This window comes from Theropithecus gelada, chromosome 12 (assembly GCF_003255815.1).
Source record: "Theropithecus gelada isolate Dixy chromosome 12, Tgel_1.0, whole genome shotgun sequence".
NCBI lineage: Eukaryota > Metazoa > Chordata > Mammalia > Primates > Cercopithecidae > Theropithecus > Theropithecus gelada.
Window position 1 is genome coordinate 23,247,813 of NC_037680.1, and position 21,633 is coordinate 23,269,445.

Sequence of the window (21,633 nt, forward strand, 5' to 3'; positions counted from 1 at the left end):
TTTTATTTATTTGAATTAGTGATAAACTTCAGACCTACAGAATTACTAGAGTTTTCAGAATTTTGTTCCCCTTTACTTTTCAAGTTGGAGTCATGTTGAATGGATAAACTTGCCAAAAAGCCGATCAATAGATAACAAAAATGGTGATAATGAAAGTATTAATAAAGCTACTAAAATCTGCCAAAAAGTTGTAGGTTGTAGTCAGCACATTGTAACAATCATCTCAGTCCTCATAACACACCTAAGGTTGGGGGGGCTGCTATTTCAATTTTCAGCTTACAAATGAGAAAACTGCAGCTCTGGAAGGTTTAGTGATTTGCCCTAGGCTGAAGAGTGGTAGTAAGAGGTAGATCGCAAACTGGAATCCCCCCTGTATACCATACTACTGACTTCCATCTTTTAATACAGCATTACCAAAAATGGAATGACTGGAGTAAGTGGCTTTTTAAAAGACAATCAAAGCTTAATTCTTCAAAACAATATACTTGAAATCTTTCCAGCATGCATTGTACATAGCCCTCATTTAATGAATAGAGTATATAACTTATACTTTGTTCTTGCCTTGCTGGGCCTACACTGATGATCCGTCACTGTGATACGGGAAGTTTAGTGATGCCCTCTGAGTCTGACAAGGAGAAAAGAGACCAAGTGGAACTTCTGTTGATTCCCCTCTTTGAGTCTGTTGAATGACATTCATCCGTACTTAGCAACAGCCCTGCTCCATGATGCCCCTGGGCTGGTGTCCCTAGCTGAGTATGTTCTTTAATTTTTAGTTATTTACCTGCATTGTCTGTGACCTTTGCTTCTCATCTCAGATTTCTTAGGACAGGACTACAAGAGCCTAAGACAAAAATGGACATGAAGTCTATGATTTAAAATTAAGGAAATGTTCTTTATACTTGAGGTGAACAGGGGTAGTAAATTATCCTATAATGAAATCACAGTTTTTGGTGTTGCTACTGAATTCAGAGCACTTCTTTTTGGTGGAGTAACTGCTGAACTCAAGAGAGCAGAAATCTAACTACTGTAATTAGGCGTTAACATGAATAATTTCATTAAATATATGTTTGGAGTAAACAAGAGTTTATTCTATGTAACTTTATTCATATATTTATATATAAATATTTATATTTATTATTTATATATTATTAAGTGTATAAATATATAAATGTTTATAAATAAACATTCCTTAATTTGTATATACTTGCATTTATATATAAATATATGAATACTTTATATATAAATATATGGATATATTTATATATATTCATATTTATATTTAAATATATATGAATATATATGAAAATATATATATATATGGCTAACAACAAAACTGTCTCTTCTTTTAACAAAGATAATTAAGAGGAAGACGGTTGGAATCTAACACAGCATGAAAGATTTGTATTAGATATAAAGGAGATTTCTTGACAGTGAGTAGTGCTATACATTAGAATAATCTATCAAAAGTTTTTTTACACAATTCTATAAATTTTTTAATGACATTCAAAAGAAATATGTTTTTGCATTTATTCTGAAGAGCCAACATAACTGTTAGCAAATATGGTTAAGTTTAAATTTGTAAAGTCAAAACTTTGCTTCTACTTTAGGTTTAGATTAAGATTCAAGAAGACAGTACCCATTTCATTTAGTTCATAGAGCAAAGGCAGTAGTTTTACTAATATGTCCAACATTAATACTGTCTCAAAATATCTCAGAAACATGACCACATGTGGTAAGAAGATTAAAGTGTTTTCTGGCGCCCTCCCTAAAAGCAGAACTCCGATGGCAGAAAACAGAAAGTTTTCAGTGGGGAGCCATGGGGGCTGCCTTCTGTCCTATCAATCCACAAATTCTCCAATTACGAATCTGCTGTTGTTTTCTGACACATCTGCTCTGCAATGTAAAATAGTGTTTTCTTTAATAAGAATTCTTCAAAAAGCCCTTAGGCACCTCGCCTTTGTTTGCACAGCCTGGGAGTTTTCATTTAAAGTTTTCACACAGTTTTTAAAATTCCCTATTTTTGTTTCTAAATTAGTTAGGCAAAGTCCACAAACCTCTGTATTGGCTTCTCATTTCAGCTACATAGAAATGATGAAGAGAAACGTGCAGAGAAATTTGTAAGGTTTTGACAAATGAGATTACCCCAAATGACCAACATCCTTTTTCCCTCTTTCCTTCAATGTCAAAAATGTGTAGGAGGTAGGAAAGCAGAAATGTTCTTTATATAATCCCTACTCCAGGGATGTAAAATCTACTACAAATTGAGGAAATTCAGAGGAAAAACCCACTCTTGTTTACTCTGTGGCAACTCTGACAATCAAATGTGGTGGGAAATAGGAACAGACAGTGAAATGATCATGAAAATATATGAAATTCCATTGTAATGATCATAGCAAGGCTGATACTGGATATATTCTGTGACAACTAAGTTGGACCTGAAACCAAGATAAAGTATATATTTCTGAATCTAAAGTACTTTTGCTTTAATTTACTCAAAATCTAAACTTAAACTCCCAAGGATATAGTATCCATTCATCTCCTCATTAAAAAATAAACAAGTGGATGTTTTTTAAGGTCTCCATAGGAAACATAAACATTTGATCTTTTTACATTAATTATGTGCAACCATAATGAAACAAATTTTAACTTTTTCCATAATGGGACAGAGAAGGCAGACAATTGATAAATATATACAAGTATCAGCCTGACAGCTTGAGCATTTGTCGCTCTTCACCTTTAATCCAGGTGAATATGACTTGAAGAAGACGACATTCACTTTAATACACTCTATTCATGACTCCCTCATGGAATTCCTTGGGAAGAGATGATCTTTTTCAAGGATAAGAAACGCTACTTTGCAATTTGCTGTCAATCTATAAAACATTCTTACATGATCCAATTTGTTGGAAGTGAAGACAGTCTAGTGGCATGAAAAACATGGATCCTCCTTCAGTGGAGAATATTGTAGGGGACAGATGGAAGAAGTTGGATGCTGTACAGATGCAGCCTGCTCCATCCTTAACATCTAATGTGATGGGCTGGACACTGCCCTATAAGACACGTTTCACATTATAAGCTAAGTTATGAGGCAAGAGAGTTTGTATAAATGAGACATAACTTAAAAAATAAAATAAAATAAAGAGATGATTTCTTACACATGAAATCACAGCCTGAGCCCACAGCTTTTTCTTTGAAGTATTCCTCCTATACTGCTTATTTAGGACCATTTTCATTTTTTCTATCAAAATTCTTTCTTAAAATTTTTCATTCCTGTTTATGTATCTTCTTTTTCAGAAATTCAACCTTTTGAAAATATGCTTTCAAAAGCCTTGAGCTCTTTGTTTTATAATGTTACCATGACATACTCATTTTCATTCAAATTTTCTGTCACTTCACTTTTATAAATCATTTGTTCTTTACTGGTCAAAGTCAAGTACTAGAGACTAGAATTTCTCTTTGTGAAACAGGTAACTACAGCAAAATTGTTAAGAGTCTGGGTTCTAAAACAGTATTAAAAAATATCTGGTTTCTAGGTATACCTTTACTATCTGTATATGTGATCACTGGCAAAAACTTACTTACATTTTCTATGCCTGAGTTTCTTCAACAGGAAAAGTCTTTCAGAATTGAAAAGATATTAAATGCTAAGATATTTATGATAAATACACTTAGTACAATGCAGAGCATAAAGTAAGAATCAATACGGGTTAGTTGTTATAGCTAGTTCTACCATCTAAAGATGACACTGTCAGAAAGCAAGATGTGAGGCCAAGCAAGGTGGCTCACGGTTGTAAACCCAGCACTTTGGGAGGTCAAGGTGGGCAGATTGCTTGAGCCCAGAAGTTGGAGACCAGCCTGGGCAACATGGTGAAACGCTGTCTCCACAAAAAATTTAAAAAAAATTAGCTGGATGTTGAGACACCCACCTGCAGTCCCAGCTATCAGTAGGGTAAAATGGGAGGGTCACTTGAGCCCAGGAGGTCAAGCCTGAAATGGGTCATGATCACCTCATGGCACTCCAGCCTGGGCGACAGAGAGGGATGCTATGGAAAGAGGGGAAGGGAGGGGAGGGGAAGGGAGGAATGGGGAGGGGAAGGAACAGAGAAAAGGAAAAGGAGAAGGAAAAGGAAAAGGAAAAGGGAAAGGGAAAAGGAAAGGAAAAGGAAAAGGAAAGGAAAGGAAAGGAAAGGAGAAAGGAAAGGAGGAAGGAGAAAGGAAAGGTGGAAGGAGGAAGGAGAAAGGAGAAAAGAGAAAGGAGAAAGGAGAAAGGAAAGGAAAGGGGAAAGGAAGATGCAAATTCTTCAGATGTTTGGATTTCATAAGACTGAGACTTTTGCAGAAAAGTCTGGATATTTAAAATTTCCCTACTTCTGCTAAGCCGTGCCTTTATGACAATTACATGACCTAAAGTAGGAAAATATTGGCTTCCTTTAGCACCTCATTTAGTAGGTTGCAAGATTACTCCCTTTTTCCTCTGCCTCTCCATCACATACTCGGCACCATGGAGTTCCACAGGAAATTTATCTTCTTGAAACACACTGCAAAACTGCTTGACTTTTCAATCTAATCTATATCCTTTAACACAAAATAGTCTTTTGCAATATATTCCAGTAGTAATTCTCATCTCACCAAGTCTCAGGACCATATTTATCTTCTGGTATTAGTATTACAAAATCTGCTTTGTTGACCACCTATCTTGTGGGCCTGGAAGCCTTCAGTATGGAAAAAGCCAGTGTCTACAACCTAGCAGAAAAGGGAAATTTGGTCAATGCAAAGCTGTAATCAGGGAGATCTAAAAAAGATAGCTTAATAACATGTCTCCTGGTCACTGAAAACTGAAAGACATTACAACTGCACAAGAAAGGCTTTAGATGTGTACTGTCTTCCTTTAGGGGAACACAGCTCATGCACATCTTAAAGTAAGGTATAATGTTTAACTCCATTTGCTGTCATTTATAATTTCTGCCAAAAGTGGATTATGCATTTTCCTACATTCTTAAAATGAAACATACTGGTTACCATTTAATCTCTCTTAATAAATCACAGTCATCCTTTTGATGTACAAGCTGTACAATCATGAAGAAATGTCTGCAGGGGTTATTTGATGTGTAGAGTTGCCTGCCCTGCCATAGAATGGCTCCAGGCTGCTATGTTTTTTGTTTTTTTTTTTTTTTAACTTCCCATATATTTTTTTCAAAATGGTTTATCTCTCTCCTCCCTTGTTGTCAAGCTGTCAGTCAGCTGTCACTTTTTACTGCTGTCAGTGAGACTGCCTTTATCACACCCCCAATTTGATGCTGCTAATCTGCTGTCAGCTGAAAAATCAGATAATCAAGACCTCCGAAATTGCACTTACAATAAGTGGTGGGCTGAGCACCGGATGAAGATTTTGAGATACAAGTTCTAGTTCCTGCTCTGCCTATATCTAGCTGTGTGATTGCCAGAAAACATATAACTTCTCTGGGCCTTGGCACCTTCATCCATAAAATAAGGGGAGTGTGTGTGTGTGTGTGTGTGTGTGTGTGTGTGTGTGTGTGTCAGAGACAGAGACAGATCTCATCCAGACCTGAATCCTAAGTTTCTTTGGCTGTGAGAATACACATGAAACTTTTCTGTGACTTAATAGAATGCAGGGTGGATGCCACTGACCTTTTAATGGTCAAATTCAAGGACGCTTTTTAGTCATCACTTTACTTAACCTCACTGCTGTGAATTCACTAATGATTATCTCCTTAGAACTCTCTCCCCTTTGTTCCACAGGATAATTATTTCAGCGTTGACCTCCTGACTCTTACTTATTCTTCTCACTTCAATCTTGGGCTCTTCCTCCACCAACCCCTTAAGTGTCAAGAATGCCAAAGTGGCTTCAATGTAAAAAAGTCAGGACGATGATGAGGAACCCAGCAAAGGAGCCTGAGAAGCAGCAGTCTGTGTGAAAATCAGGGGACTATGTGTGCTCAGACAAGTGAAGAATGTGTCATGGTGTGTCAAATGCTGCTGCTATGATAAGTAAGATGCGGACTACGAACTGAACACAGGATTTAGAGACAGTGGTGACCCTGACTAAAACAATTTCAGTGGAATACTTTTCACTCAAAACAGGAGGAAGGAACAAGTATAAATAACTCTTTTAAGAGGTTTTGCTACTAAGAGAAGGAGAGAAATGAGGTAGTAGAAGCGGGAAGTGGAATAGGGAGAAAAAAAAGTTTAAGATGAAAGAAATAGTAATAGTTTTGTATGTTAATAGAAATAATTCAGACAAAAGAAAAATAAGAATAATTCAGAAGAAAGGAAAACTGATGATGCAGAATAGACCAGGAAAAACTGCCAGGACAATAGGCCTTGAGTATGTGGGATGGATGAGTTCTGGAAAAGTGGCGATGGGGCCTTACACAGAAGCGAGGTCAGCTCATCCCCAGTAACAGGTGAGAAGATGGAGAATATGCACCCAGAAGAAGCACATAATTGGGTGGACCTGGTAGTATCAATAAATAAAAGTTGTCTTCTGATTGCTTCTATTTCCTCAGTCATCAGCTGAGAATGAAGATAGAAGATTTGGTACTGGAGTGTTCTTTAAAAAGTAGAAGGCATAATTATCTAGAAGAAGGGAAATGCTTGCCAGGTAGCTCAAAGGGCCCATCTGAATCTTAGGAGTCATACATTTAGAACATGCTAATAAGTATGACATGCTTTTCTCCAGTCATGTTTAGTCCATGATTATAGGAAGAAAGTGTATGAACACATAGATTTAAACAGACGAGGGTTTTTGCCAATCAAATATGAAACAAAAGGTGTAAAAGATTTGAGAGGATATGCAAGGGAGTAAACATAATGATGGAATAAGAAAGTTAAGCTGGACAAAGAAAGAGAAAATAGGACAAGAGTGAAATTAAGTTGGCTCAATCAATGGATGGTAGGGTCTCGTGAGGCCAAAGGATTGTTTGACTCAAGGTGATAAAGAAAATAAACAAAACCAATCTCCTTATTTATATTAGATTCAGCTTTTAGAAGAGTAGTTCTCTTTTCATGTGTCAATTATAGGATGGTAAGGGGTGGAGGGAAGATAGTCCTCTATATTCAGATGCCAATAAATGTGCTAGGTTATAAATTAATGGGGGGGTAATAAGATAAAATAACCTTTTATTGTGGGTCTACTGTATGCTAAGCACTATCCTAGGTACATGGTATACATTATTTCATTTAATCACTGCATCATCCCTATGAGATGGTTTAATCACAACCATTAACAAACCTAAGTGCAAGGTCATTCCACAGGTACAGATCACACAGCTAGTAAGTGGTGGTCAAAACTCAATACACGTATACGTGACTACAGCATCTAAGAGCTTTCCCATCCCAAAATATTCAATACAGATAATGAAATGTTTTCAAGGGAATACACTCTCTTGCTATTTATCTGGTCTTTGGAGTGACGCAGGAGATGAGTGAGGAAGGCAAGAGGTAGCAGTAGGTGCCATGAATCCAATATTAGTGAAACCACCGAAGTGACAGACATGCTCTGAGTTTTAACAGACAGAAACTCTAAAAATCTTCATTTATTTTGTTGGAAATATGGCTTTTCTCCCCTCTCTAATTAATATCCATTATATTATATAGCACAATGATTAATAATTTAACTGTATCTTCTGCTTTGTTTTTAGTTAAATTCATTTTTTCCCATGACCAAATAATATTTGGATTGGGAGAAAGATACAAGCCTTCAAATATATTTTTTAATCACCTTGGTTATTTTGCTTTTGGAATTACTAAATACTTTTCAACATCTCAACAAAATAATACGGTTTTGAAACTGCAGGCTTTAGAATGATTGTCATTCATGCAAATAATCACTTACTTACACTATATGAGTTTGGGTTGCATAAAGCAAATTACCATTTGAAAATAATTCAAATAACACTCCTTGCTTATGAATGTTATCTTGGCCACAATATTTCTTAACCTTTTTCTATTCAGCTAGATTCCTTTATGGTAATATCATCCAAATTAATAAACTATTCAACTGCCACAGGTATATTAAACATAAGATGTTGCAGAAACATATCTGATGTAAATGAATTTTAAAACATTTACTTAGAATTCTATGGCAGTAATAATTAAGAGGAGCTATAACCATCAACACACTTATAGATATACGCTTTGCCTATATGTGATGTTAAAAATCCTTAAAACATGTCAAAATATAAGGTTCATATTTTTTAAAATTCAGATATATAACTGCTCTAGTTAATCACAGGCAAAGTATAACTATTACAGTTTTCAAAAGTTGAAGTTCTCTCATCACACATAAGAAAACTGTATGCACAAATACATACAGATAATATACATAATTACATATATATTCTGAAAATTGCTTGTGATCATGGCTCCACTTAGCTTTACAGTTTTCAAAACAGCAAATAAATCATAAACTGTTTTTGACAAATGACCTGTAATGACAGGATGCTTGAATGGTAAGTAGAAATTGGAATCAGAAGTCATAAAGCCTAGATGTTAATCCAGTCTGTGACAATGACAAGGTGAATACAAGCCAATCTCTACTTCTCTGGGCCTCTGTTTCCTGTACTCTATAAAGATTAAGCAAGATGGTCTAACTTAAATTTTATGACTCACTAGCTTGATTTTCTATGGGGCAGATTTTTCTTCGGTGAAATATTAACAAATAAGACACTCAAATAAATCAGCAATAGGGGTGTAGATGAGGACTACCATTTCTACAGCAAACTATGGGTGAAGTCAGTAGTGCAGAACATAGAAGTTAATGCTGACCTCTTGCATAGCATGTTTGGATATTAAATCATTTCCTGCCTTCATTGCAGGGATGAGGATGAAACAGCTGTTCCTGAACTCTTTTAAGAAAGCAGTCAGTAAAAAACAGCAGTGTCTCCCGCTAGTGTGAGTCCCGCTGAAGTAAACTTTCTGTTCACAAGGGAGAAATATTCCTAGTGGTAGTAAAAACAGGTTTTCTAGGTTTAATCAAAAGTGAAAAGGAATTCCAGAATGTTCCCTTTGAGCCACATCATCCACTGCTAATTCAAGGTGGGCCCAGCAACAAGGGTAATAAAAAAAAATGTCCTTAGTAACTAAGAAAGAGAAATGGCAATCAGGTACATTTGTAAACCAATACAGAAGACTTAACTCTTTATTAAGATAATATAAATAATTAAAAATAAAGAAAAAAATAAAAGAAAATAGTATCGGAAATGAATTAATCCAAGTAGTGAGATTTAACATTGACTTATCTAGACCAGTTATTATATATATAAATCAAAGGACATAAGCTGAATGCAAAGGTTGAGAAATATGCTTGACAATGACTTCTGTAACAAAAAAAATAAAGAAGCAAAACACCAGGCTGTTTTGACAAACAAATAAATAAAAGGAAAGAAAGGAAGGACTCAATATCTGAACTATTTAGTGATGGGTTAGACACATGATGATTTAAAATCTTTGTAAATCACAGCATGGTAAGATAGAACTAAATTCTCTAATTAACCATACTTAGGCTGAAAAGTTAAAACTGGCATGAAGAACATCAATTTCTATACACTTAAGTAATAATTTATGACACAATATTGAGAACAGAGTCGAACATACTGACCTGCTCACATCAGGAAACCTGATGGGAAAGTAAATAACTTGGCACTTGGGTCTGATGATGCTTTCCAGATCCTTGGGTCTGTGATCAGGAATCAGCTTCATAAATTTTCCAATGGAAGTGAGAAATGATTCCATATTAAAAACTGAGTTGAATACAACCACATCAGCCACCAGGCTATTAAGGTAAAAGACAAATGCAAATGATGAGCCCAGACTCATTCAGAGTAATTTTTATCAACCTAAGACCTCTATGGATTAATCAGAGTTTTTACTGCACCTTAGGTTTGCAAAGAACTCTTCATTTCACATCAGTATCTACCAAAATGTCTCTAAGAGCTAAGTTAGTTTCACTACTGTTATATCACAGGGAGTTGATTGGTGGCATCAGACTGGAAAGGCAATAGGGAAATGGAATGATTTAATGGGATTGCATGAGACTCCAAACCAAAGCATATTTTTCCACAATGCCAGGAACTTTCTATATTATCAACAACATTAAGTACAGCAATTCCTTTTTCTTCATGGCCCAACTACCCATGTTGAATTTCTATGTCAGTGATGTGCATCGTTTTACACCATACTACCGAGAACAGAACATCTGTCACACTTCTCACTAACTTCAAGGAGACTAATTCAGACAAAACTATTTTCATACTAGGGCATGATACCTTCAGCACTATTTGGTTAAAGTCTACTTCTTGCTTTAGCCTTTACTTCAAGTTTTTGAAATTTCTGGGACTACACAGAAAGGATTATGGTATCCCAAAATAATTTGTTTCACTATCATATTATATTATATTGGGCTAGCTAGAGAAATAGAAGAAATTGGTAGAAATGGATCCAGAAATCCAGATCACTAGGTCCTAACTGATTACATAAAGGTACATATAAATTATAAAGCACCGCAACACCATGGACCTTTGAATTCAACAAAATAAATGTAATAATACCAGTCCGCAACAACAATGGTTCAAACTTAAGATTTTTTTAACTTCACAATGGTGAAAATGTAATATACATTCAATTAAAACCATACTTCGAAAACTGAATTTTTATCTTGTCCTGGGCTAATGGTATGTGCACAATATTCTCTCACGATGCTGGGCAGCAGCAGTGAGGTACAAATCTCAGTGAGCCACATGATCACAAGGGTAAACAACCAATACTCTACAGTGGCCTGTGCTGCCAGATGATTTTGCCCAATTGTAGGCTAATATAAGTATTCTGAATATGTTAAAGGTAAGTTAGGCTAAGCTATGATGTTCCATAGGCTAGTTGTATTAAATGCATTTCAACTTATAATATTCTCAACTCACAATAATGGATTTACAAGGCTGTAATCCTATCCTAAGTTGAGGAGCATCTGTATACAAGATTAAAGGGACAAAGCAATTGGTTTTATTCTACCCTAAAAATGATAGATCAATACTACTGGAAAGAAGACATGTTATGTCCAAAGGACTGCAGAACACCACAGAATAAGTAGAGCTTATAGAATAGGAATGCCATAGTCAATCGTCAGTTTCGTTTAAGTCATATTTGCTGAGACAGCCAAATTTACTATTACAACGTTAATATATAGCAGAATAAAAAATGAACAAAAAGAGTGTTGGCCTGCTACTCCCATGCCCCCCCGAAAAAAAACTGATTTTCCATACAAGTATTGTTTATCAGTTGCTACCTAGTGCAAATTTGGGGGGTGCGGGTGATTACAACATGAATAATACAAAGGAATGTCACAGAAGTGCTGACACAACACTAAGCAATAAGGAAGCCAAGATAACAATATACCAAAAGTTGAAGGATGTTTTACAGCTAGTCTGTTTTCACCATATGTCACATATTGTAATAACGACCTACAGGTCATAATATACAGTTGTGACATGTGTTCATAAGTCAGAGGGTTAGTGAAACCACTGTTTAAGGTGAGTACTTATGCCAGTCATCTTTGAAGTCCTTAACTGCCACACAGTCAAGAAAGAAGTCTGACAGTGCCAAAAAAGCAGAAGTCAGCAAGAAAACTAAAGAAACATGTGAGGAAGCAGGAGTCATACTTTTCAAAGAGAATCTGAACAGGATTGCCTTTTGACACTCTTATTTTTCCTCTGGACAACTGTGAACCATTTTTTCCCCATTAAGAAGCCAACTGATGATGAAGTCCACTTCTCTTTCTCCAAGCTTGTCTATAAGTTTACCCTCTTGAGAAACGCAATGCTGAAAAATCATGTACAAAACTTTTATAGTCTCATTGCCTATGAGCAAAAACAATGTTTTGTGAAAATGAGGGGGAATCGAGAGCTGAATTGTTTTAGACAGCTTCCCTCAAAGGGCATGTGACCCAACAACTTAACATTCTTAAAAATCCAGTCTATGCTAAATTAAAGATCCAAGATAGTTTACAGAAATATCCTTTTTGGTACATTTCCTCCCTGATATGAGTGGATGTAACTTCCATTAACTTTAAAGCCACCCATAAAGGGAAAAATAGACTTAGTTTTTTTCCCAGTGATTTCTCAGGGGTAATAAACATACTATCTGAGGAAAAGAATGATGCTAATTCAAGAAATCAAAAGAATATTACAAATGTTTCCCATATTGATAAAGCACAAAATGATTTTATTTTCATTTTTAAAACATATTTTCCTTCTCTGCTTCAATATAAAGTATTTTAATTTTATTATGAAATTTTAAAACGGCTGCTTTTTTTTATGAGACATTTGACGTGAAGCAGTTCCACTCTATTTTGATAGCACTGCTACTTCACAATTGAAGCAGCTTGTAAAAATGATTGTAGGAAAACATTCACAAAATGCACACAACACAGAATTATTACTATATAGCGTTTTTCTATGTCAACTAAACTATGAAACATTCTTGCAAGAGTTGGGGGTCTGTATAAACACATCATCAAACCCAGCTGCTAATAGCTGTTAATAAAGATGAATAAAATGTACAAAATCACTGACAAACAGATTCCGTTTGACTGTTGCAGTTATGTGAATAGGATCCAATAGCAAAGCCATTTCAGAATTGTTATTAACTTCTTTCATTAACTAAGCTTCAGGAGATACACTTTGTCGAAGTAACAATAGAGAAGGACCATCACCTTTAAAATGTCATGGTATTTTAAGGCTGTGTCATTTCAGAAGACTCAATGAGGGAAAAAAGAAAGCACTACCTAAAGATTCATTTTCCATACTCGTCTCTGTCTTACAATAAAATAAAAAGGCGGGGGAGGCAAAACCCCAAGTTGCTCCATTATGCTTTAATTTTTATTTTTCTGTAAAACTCTATTTTGATTTTAGCTGAATACAGTGATCATGATTAGTAAGTAAGAGTTGACTAACTGCACTTTCTAAATGCCTTAAGCAATAGATTATGAAATCAAGGGGTGAAGGTCCCTGCCAACCTTTTAATTCTATTTTGAATGTTGTGAAAAATAGATAATTAGCTCAACATATAATTAGATTGTTACATATATGTATTTTTATAAAATGATTAGTGAACTTACATATACTGCAGAAGGAAGAATTGTTTAAATATCTGTACCTACCTTATGGTGTTTTTTAAAAAGGTGTATGGTAGTAGGTCTCCAGATTTAAAATGTAACCACCTACAAAGAAAAAGGTAGCAAAGGGCCAAATACAATGATACAATGTATACCTACCATGAAAGAATTTGGTTGTATCCATACTGGAAATCCCTCTCCTGACATTTCTTGACAGGATATATCAACTGGTTCTCGTGAAAATACAGAATCGTTTTCAGTTTCCCAAGGTCAGGCCGAAGGGCAGCCAGTTCGGTCAGGTTAAGCACTGAACTTGCAAAGAGGGTCCTAGGAAACAAGAAAATTGGGGTTTACTGTCCCAAGTATGTTTGAAGGGGTCATGCTTTGCTCTTCTCTCCTCTTTCCTCTTCCCACCCCAAGAAAAACACATCCCCTATAGGGACACATCAATAGTTGAGCCTTAATACCATGTAGCAGCATTCTAAGTTTTGATCTCTTAAAAAGCAGCTGCTTAGAACTATAAAGTCCCCGAATCTCACTGGTCTTCTCAGTGCAGTTACTGAGAAATGTTTAAAAAAAAAAAAAGCCGGATGGATTTTATTGAAAAAGGCAAGAAAAGCTCTATCTGAAGGACAAATGGAACAAAGATAAGGCTGACTGGGGAATACTTTGCTTGCCAGTTTCATTACACTTTCCTTCTTTATGCAACCAACTACTGAAATTCAATGTATGAGCAGGAATGGCACATGTTCATGTTATGACATAAACCCTTTTGATTTATGCAATAGGCTTATCTAGTATGGTCTTTTTCTCTTGGCATGTTTTCTTACCCTCCCCTCACTTGTAAAGTATCTTACAATACTTGTATTTTTAAAAACATCTTTTCTTCTCCATTACTGGACTGCTAATGGTACCAGATGCATGATCTGTAAAATCCCTTAATAAAGCACAAATATAAAAATTTGATGAAAGGCTGATTCCTTATCTTTAGGGAAAAAGGGAAACTGAAAGCTTGCCTATCCATGTTTATAAATGAAAAAAAGTGTCAATTTACTCTCTCATTCCACATATATTTACTAAATGCCTACTATGTGCCAGGGTCTAACCAGGAAGAACAGAAAAGATGAACAAGACAGCTCAGCAGGATAAATGCTGCCTGTAATACAGACATACACAAAACATTAGAGAAACAAACAGAAAGCAATTCTAATTGTCTGGGACAACCTGGAAATGTTTCCCTAATGAGGTACCTATTGCATATGGACACAAAAGAGGGACAAAGTACAGGTCTTGAGCAGCTGAGGACATTTAGATGGCACAATTTTGATAGAATGCCACCTTTATAATATAATGTAACATAATTTGACCTTTATAGCTTTAATTCCCATTCTAAAAAATCAGGTTCAAGAAGGTTAAGAGTTTTTTCTAGGATCACACTGGTAGAAAGTGGCAAAGCAGAGAGACTGCTGGTCTTCTAAGAGCTCAAACTGCTTTTCATTACACCACAGATATGAATTGGTTGCGGACCACTTACATTGCAAGTGCTTTTTTCTGTACTTAATAAATACAAAATATCATCCTTGTTATTACCATGATTACAACTACTATAAATCCTCCCTTGCTGACAGGCCAAATGGCTAACTTCAGGTGTTTATACGATCTGCTGCACTAGCCTTTCACATAAGAAGAATGATTACATAATAAATACATATATCACAAGTAGGAATTCAAGTGTCTTCTTCATGGGCTAAAAGAGGCACGTAAGACCAAAAGCCAGCAATCCCTCTTCAAACCTACATAGCTATATTAATGTTATAATTTATCTCTTTAAGGGAAAAAAAATCTTACCAAGGAGATGCATTTATTTTTTTAAACTTGTCTGGCTATACCCAAATAAAAAAAAATTATAGCCAAACAATGCCCTATTTTGTCCAAACATATTCCCCCTACCACTATCACATATAAGCCTCTCTAAAACTTATATTGAAAATTCTGAAACATGAAGATATTTGCTTACCTAAAAATATCATCTTCAGCAGACAAAGCAACAAAATATTAATTTCAAACAATACTTTCCTTAAAAGGGAATACATGGCAACTTGTAGGTCTAGTTACAGAGTAATCCTTTCTCCTCTCCTTCTATTCTTTCTTACTATCCCCATCCCTGACCATACATATTACTGGAAGCAATGAAGCCCATTCTTAATCATTATCACCTGGGCAAGCACAATTTTTTTTTCACACACAAGGCAGAAAAATGCATTAAAAGAAGCCTTCATATGAGTTATTAATTACAAAAATATACCTTTTATGATGGGGAAATCTGGTAGAAATCAATTTAACCAAGTGATCAAACTTTCTATGACCAATAATGGGACAAAGTGATATCCTGTATTTCTAAATGTGATACATTGAGAAAGATACAAATCATCAGTGTAGTATTCCTGCCAAAAATGCCTAATCTGAATTTGGTAAGGAATAACCAGACAAATATTCTGCAAAATAATTCACTGGATCTCTAAAAATGCCATATCATAAAAGAAAAAAATCTAGATTAAAGGAAATAAAGACACCCAAAACAAAATCCAGTAAGTGATCCTTCACTGGATACTGGAAGGGGAAAGCACACCTAGTAAGGACATTATTAGGACAATAGGAAAAATCTGAATGTGGGCTGAATATAAGACTGCAAGTTTTTGTCAATCTTTATTAAATACAATAATTTTATTACAGTTATGTAGGAGAATAATCTTATTCTTAGGAGATTCATGTCAAATTATTTAGATGTGAAATGCCATGTTGTCTGCAGTTAATTATTAAATAGTTCAGCCAAAATGCTACTGCTAATAATAAATATTAATATGTATATATTTACAGAGATAGAAAAATTAAAAATGTGCAAACACATTAACAATTGATTAATCTATGTGAACAGGTGTGTAGTAATTCATAGCTTCAGGGGAAGGGGAGAGTCTAATAAAAAGATTTTATGGAGCAAGACATTGTCCTACTGCAAATTTTGGGTAAGTTATACATTTATAAAACTACACATTTGAAGTAACAGGCATTAAATGGCAGTAAGTAGAAGAAAAAAGTTCTATATTCCATAAACAATAAACCCATCATATCTGTATTTCTAGCCATATTCCAACTGTTAATTTCTACATGAGGATTACCCTCAGGGTGAATTATCTATAGCTAATGTTTAACAGAGAGGAGCCCTTCACTCTATTTCTACCACATGTCCCCCTACCCACCAGCTTATCCACAACCAAAGAATCCAACCAGCCTTCCAAAGAAAACCTTCCAAATAAAAGAAGGCAATATATTCATATGAGAAATAACAATAATTTTTTTTTTTTTTTTGAGACGCAGTCTCGCTCAGTTGCCCAGGCTGGAGTGCAGTGGCACCATCTCGGCTCCCTGCAAGCTCCACCTCCTGGGTTCACGCCATTCTCCTGCCTCAGCCTCCCGAGTAGCTGGGACTAAGGCACCCGCCACCACGCCCAGCTAATTTTTTGTATTTTTAGTAGAGACAGGGTTTCACAATGTTAGCCAGGATGATCTCGATCTCCTGACCTCGTGATCCGCCCGCCTCGGCCTCCAAAAGTGCCGGGATTACAGGCGTGAGTCATCGCGCCCGGCCAACAACAATAATTTTCATAATATTCACCATTTGAGACTGCCCATGCCAACACTTCTTTCAGTTTGTTTAATCATTAAAAGAAAATTCACTCTATTTGTATAACTAATCTTGAAATAACCCTCACTAGTTTTAAATAGTGGAAATTATCTCCATCATTTCTCTTTGCTTTTCTTGCTTGTAAAATGGTAAAGTGGTCAATAAGCAATTTCTCAAATATTTAGCTCAACAACATCCAAAAAGAAGTAATGAATATGCCCACAAAGGGAATGCAGGCAATCCATAGGCAATACAAAATTTAATAAATCAAAATTTACTACTATCAATTTTTAAAAGTTGATTATAATACAGTGAATGACATCACTTGATCAGCAGCTAATCCCCGGGCTACCAATGCTCATCTTGCCTCAGGTATTATTTAAGCAATAAATCCTAACAAGGTGCACTTTATCATCCCACAGTGTGTCTCTAGCAGGAAAGGACACAAGGTGATAGCAAAAACCACGAGGAACAAGGTAATTCCTGACAGCTGCTGCTTGAGCACAAGTTAAATTGAACAGTTTATCTCAGCATGAAGATGTTATAAGGTTTTATGTTTACTATTTTTAAATTAACATAAAACCCAGAGAAAGCAGTTGAGCAATCTTTCACAAACATGACATACTACAATCACTGTATAAGCTGGATTAGTACTTATTACCATGCTACTACAGAATTAAGCTGTTTTTAGACCACCAAAGAGCTTTAAATTGCAACTATTGTCTCTGTAAGAGAAACCTGTATTTTAAATGTCTGCTAAATTCAAATTAACGGCTACATCATTAGCTTACCATTTCACCAAAAGTACAAGTAAGCTGCTACTATAATCGTCTAACCAAAATGGCTCTATGCTGCAAGCACATTAACACCATTCCATGTATTTGGGAATAGGACCTGTATACATGTTTCGATTGCTTCCAATATACATTGTATCTACATTTTAAGTCATATACCTTTAAGGAATCCAAAACAGCGAAACACAATGAAATTCGAAATTAAATATTTTATTCTTTTCTGCTCAGTTTGAATAAATCAGTTGTTTGCCTTTTACCCTATTTACTTAATATGTAAAAAGAAAAGCTGAAATATACCTAAGGACAGTAGTAGTGTGACCATCACCATCAAGATACACACTTTTATATCTTGAATGGCACAGAAGGGAAGTGAAATGAGTTAACAGAGGGCAAGCATTCAATATTCCAGCCACTGTCCATACATTTTAGTAATGATTCTTCATGGGCTAGGTCATCTCACTCTTGCCCCATGAAATCTTTTCAATAGGCACCCCTCCTCTCCTGAAGCTATTTATGACATAATAAGATAGAGTATACAATTTAACACAGATGCCAGTTTGGGCTGTGTTACCACTCATATACAGTTTCTTGCATGGCTTCAGGAGGCCTTTGACAAAAGAGTAAATTCTTCCAGCTTTGTCACTTTGCTCAATACCTAAACTCTTGGTCTAGATTCATGTTGCTAAGACTTATTACCTAAGCCTCGGTTCTTTCATTGTTTCTCGTGGGTTCCTGTTCCTTGATACCTACTCTCTAGGATCCTAGATCCTGTATTTTCTGTGATGCAGTATTTTCTATGATGATGAAAATGTTCTATATCTGTACTGTCCACATATGACTAGCTACATATGGCTATCGAGCACTTGAAATGTAGCTAGGACTCCTGAGGAACTAATTTTTAAATTTAATTTGATTAAATTTAAATTTAAATACACTAGCCATATGTGGTTAGTGGCTACTGTATTGGAAAGCACAGTTCTGGATGAACCAGCTTTCCCTAACCTGACACTCATGTTACCTGAATATAATTACCTGCTTAACTGATTTTCCTGAACAGACCCTTGACCTGCTTATGATAACCTAATTTCTATGTTGCTCCTGCCTAGAAGAATTTCACCTACTCAGCTCTCCAATTCTGGAATGGCAATACTTTTTCTTTTCCTTCTGAGAACTAGAAAGTACACGTTCACTATAGAAAATGTTTTAAGCAAAATAAATAAATAAATAAAGTGAATATCACCCATAACTATTCCAAAGAGAGATAGCTACTATTTGCATTTTGGTGCTCTAAGCATGTGCTTAGCACGTATTATTTGCAAGGCACTATGCTAAATTACAGACATAAAATCGAAAACAAAGTAGTTGAGGCAAGAAGAAAAATGACAGGTTGAGGAACTGAATGAAGACCAAGGAGGCTGGAGCCAATGGGAGAGTGACCAAAAATAAGAGTGAAGATTCAAAAGTAAGACATGAAAATAATTTTGGTTTTGTGGTAAGATAGGAAGAGATGGAAGGATTTTAAGTAGGGAAGTGACAAAATCTTATATGTACATTAGGTATATTTTCTTTTATTCTTTCCATGTTGTAACAGAAATACATTATTGTAGCTTCGTTTCTTGCTTTCAACATCATGTTGCTTTACCATGTTAAAAATTATTTCTAAAAGATATGATTTTTTATAACATTTCATGATATGGTATGTCATAATATCTCCAACTAGGGCATGATTTTTTTTTTTGAGACGGAGTCTTGCTCTGTCACCCAGACTGGAGCACAGTGGCGTGATCTCCACTCACTGCAGCTCCGCCTCCCGGGTTCACGCCATTCTCCTGCCTCAGCTTCCTGAGTACTGGGACAACAGGCGCCCGCTACCACTCCTGGCTAATATTTTGTATTTTTAGTAGAGACGGGGTTTCACCGTGTTAACCAGGATGGTCTCGATCCCTGACCTCGTGATTCACCCACCTTGGCCTCCCAAAGTGCTGGGATTACAGGCGTGAGCCACTGCGCCCGGCCTAGGGCATAATTTTTATACTCACGTCCATAAAGTTTTGAAATCTTCTTTGTATTAATCTCTTATATTACTTTTGTTTATATAATTCACGCATTTTAAAATTAGTTTTTAATACCAGAAAACTTTACTGACTACCATATGGAAAGCAGACTGCAAGGAGTCATGAGTGGAAGAAGACAGCAAGAAGAGAAAAAAAATGACACTGTCTTGGGCTAAGATGCTAATATTGTGAGAGTGTTACCAAGTGGCCTGACTGGGTGTACTGATAACTGTCAGGGTTTGCTGATAAAATTGGATAACAGAAGTGAAAGAGAGGACAGCTATTGCTTTCTTCCCTTTATCACTTCCAAAGCACCTTGACAGAGTTTTAATTACAACAGAAGCTCAATGATACATACACACATAAATGAAAATTACTCCCAAGCATTTCAAAAGTCTTTGGTTTCAACATATTTTTTAATTCATAAAACTTGTGTAGAGAGATAACTGAGTTCTAATATTCATTAACTATCAATATACAAAATTCATTTTAACATAATTTGCTTTAGTTGTCAGCTACTTAATCTTAATTGGACCATTTCTACTGCATGTTGAAATGCCATGGATATTCAAAAACTTTCAAAAACACTGCCTAACAAAATGTTTCCCTTTGCTGAAACAATTAAAAATACAAGATGGAAGTCTTATCTAAAGAAAAAGGAAACACAGTTATTTAATCTCCCAGGTTCTTGTGGTGGCAATTTACAGGCTGTTTATAAATAGAATATCCAGTTTTCCAAAAGCTGTCTCATCGTGTGGCATCAATCAGGAAGTTTTCCTTTTTTCCACCATGTAATTTTCCTTTCCTGTGCTTATCACGATGACCAGGAGAGCACTGTATGCAAAAAAGCACTGTATACAGAACACTTGTCAAGAAGGTAGGGAATCAAAGACTGTAGGCACAACCTACCACTGAGCAATATCTCCAACATAAGGCTGTTTTCTTAACATCTATCCTTGCTGCAATCAATCATCAGCACTCTGAACTGTCTTATGGATGTTTAAGGAAACAAATTCCATAATGCCTATTGAGCTCCTTTAGCTAAAGGTGTCACTTAAATTCAGGTGTCTCTTAAATTATTTCTGCAAACGCTGAGTCTTTTAACTCTTGGTATCTGGCACAGTGCCTAATCCATAAAAGACACTTTGTAATTACGTTTCTAACAAGAAAGGAAGAGACAAGAAGAGAGGGTGAGCCTACTATTTTAAAAAATCTATAGATACATTGAAATTTTTATTGCATATATTTAAACATTTTTTCATGTACCTGTTTATTTCTTTTGGGACTGGAGTCCATTATTAAGAGTATTCTTACAAGGTCCAAGGTAATATGAACTGCAACATTTGTAGATATATCTGTTTTTAGACATTCTATCAATAAGTCAACAAATCAGAACACTGTAAAATCTTTTGACTTGGCAATTTAACAAGTACAAGATATCATCCCATTCTAAAAGAACGGACAATATAATTGGTGAAATAAGCCATAAATACAGGAAATATTAAATAACAATAAAAAAGATAAGTAACTGCTCTCTCCTGCACAAGAAATGTCACAAAGCAATGTGAGATTGATTATGAATGAAGGTAGAGGCACTAAGTGCTATGGCCATTCAGAGGAAGAAAAGAGAACTAAGAGCAGTGAAAAACCATGAAGTCTCAGAATTATCAGGGGTGGCAGAAGAGGCCTGGGTCCTGAGTTCTTGGGACTAAAGGGATCAGTGCTATTTGAATTAGAGAGGGCTAACAGTTAGTGTTTGGAAAAAAATGAATAATCAAATAAAACTGTAACAGTGGTCTTCCGCAGACCCAGAAGTATCCAGATGCAGGATAAGAAGTTTGTACTTTTATCTGTCAGCAATTTGGTGACTCATTGCATGTTCATTATTATACTAACAATCATTTATTTTTTTTTTCTTATTCTTAATTAACTCAGTTTTTAATGCTTATTGGATAAGAAAAAGATGGTTGTAAAATG

The 21,633-nt window shown here is 35.5% G+C and overlaps 1 protein-coding gene across 2 annotated transcripts in view; it reads right to left on the reverse strand.

The window, feature by feature from the left end:
* Window positions 1-21,633, reverse strand: part of GTDC1 (glycosyltransferase like domain containing 1) — a 383,166-nt gene that overhangs the window by 184,535 nt on the left and 176,998 nt on the right. For both annotated transcript variants that reach the window (XM_025405484.1, XM_025405483.1), the window contains 2 exons: window positions 13,286-13,453; window positions 9,620-9,793 (listed from right to left, as the gene is read on the reverse strand). In XM_025405484.1, coding sequence (XP_025261269.1) covers window positions 9,620-9,753 — 134 coding nt within the window. In that variant the 5' untranslated portion in view covers window positions 9,754-9,793; window positions 13,286-13,453. The remainder of the gene's footprint in view (window positions 1-9,619; window positions 9,794-13,285; window positions 13,454-21,633) is intronic.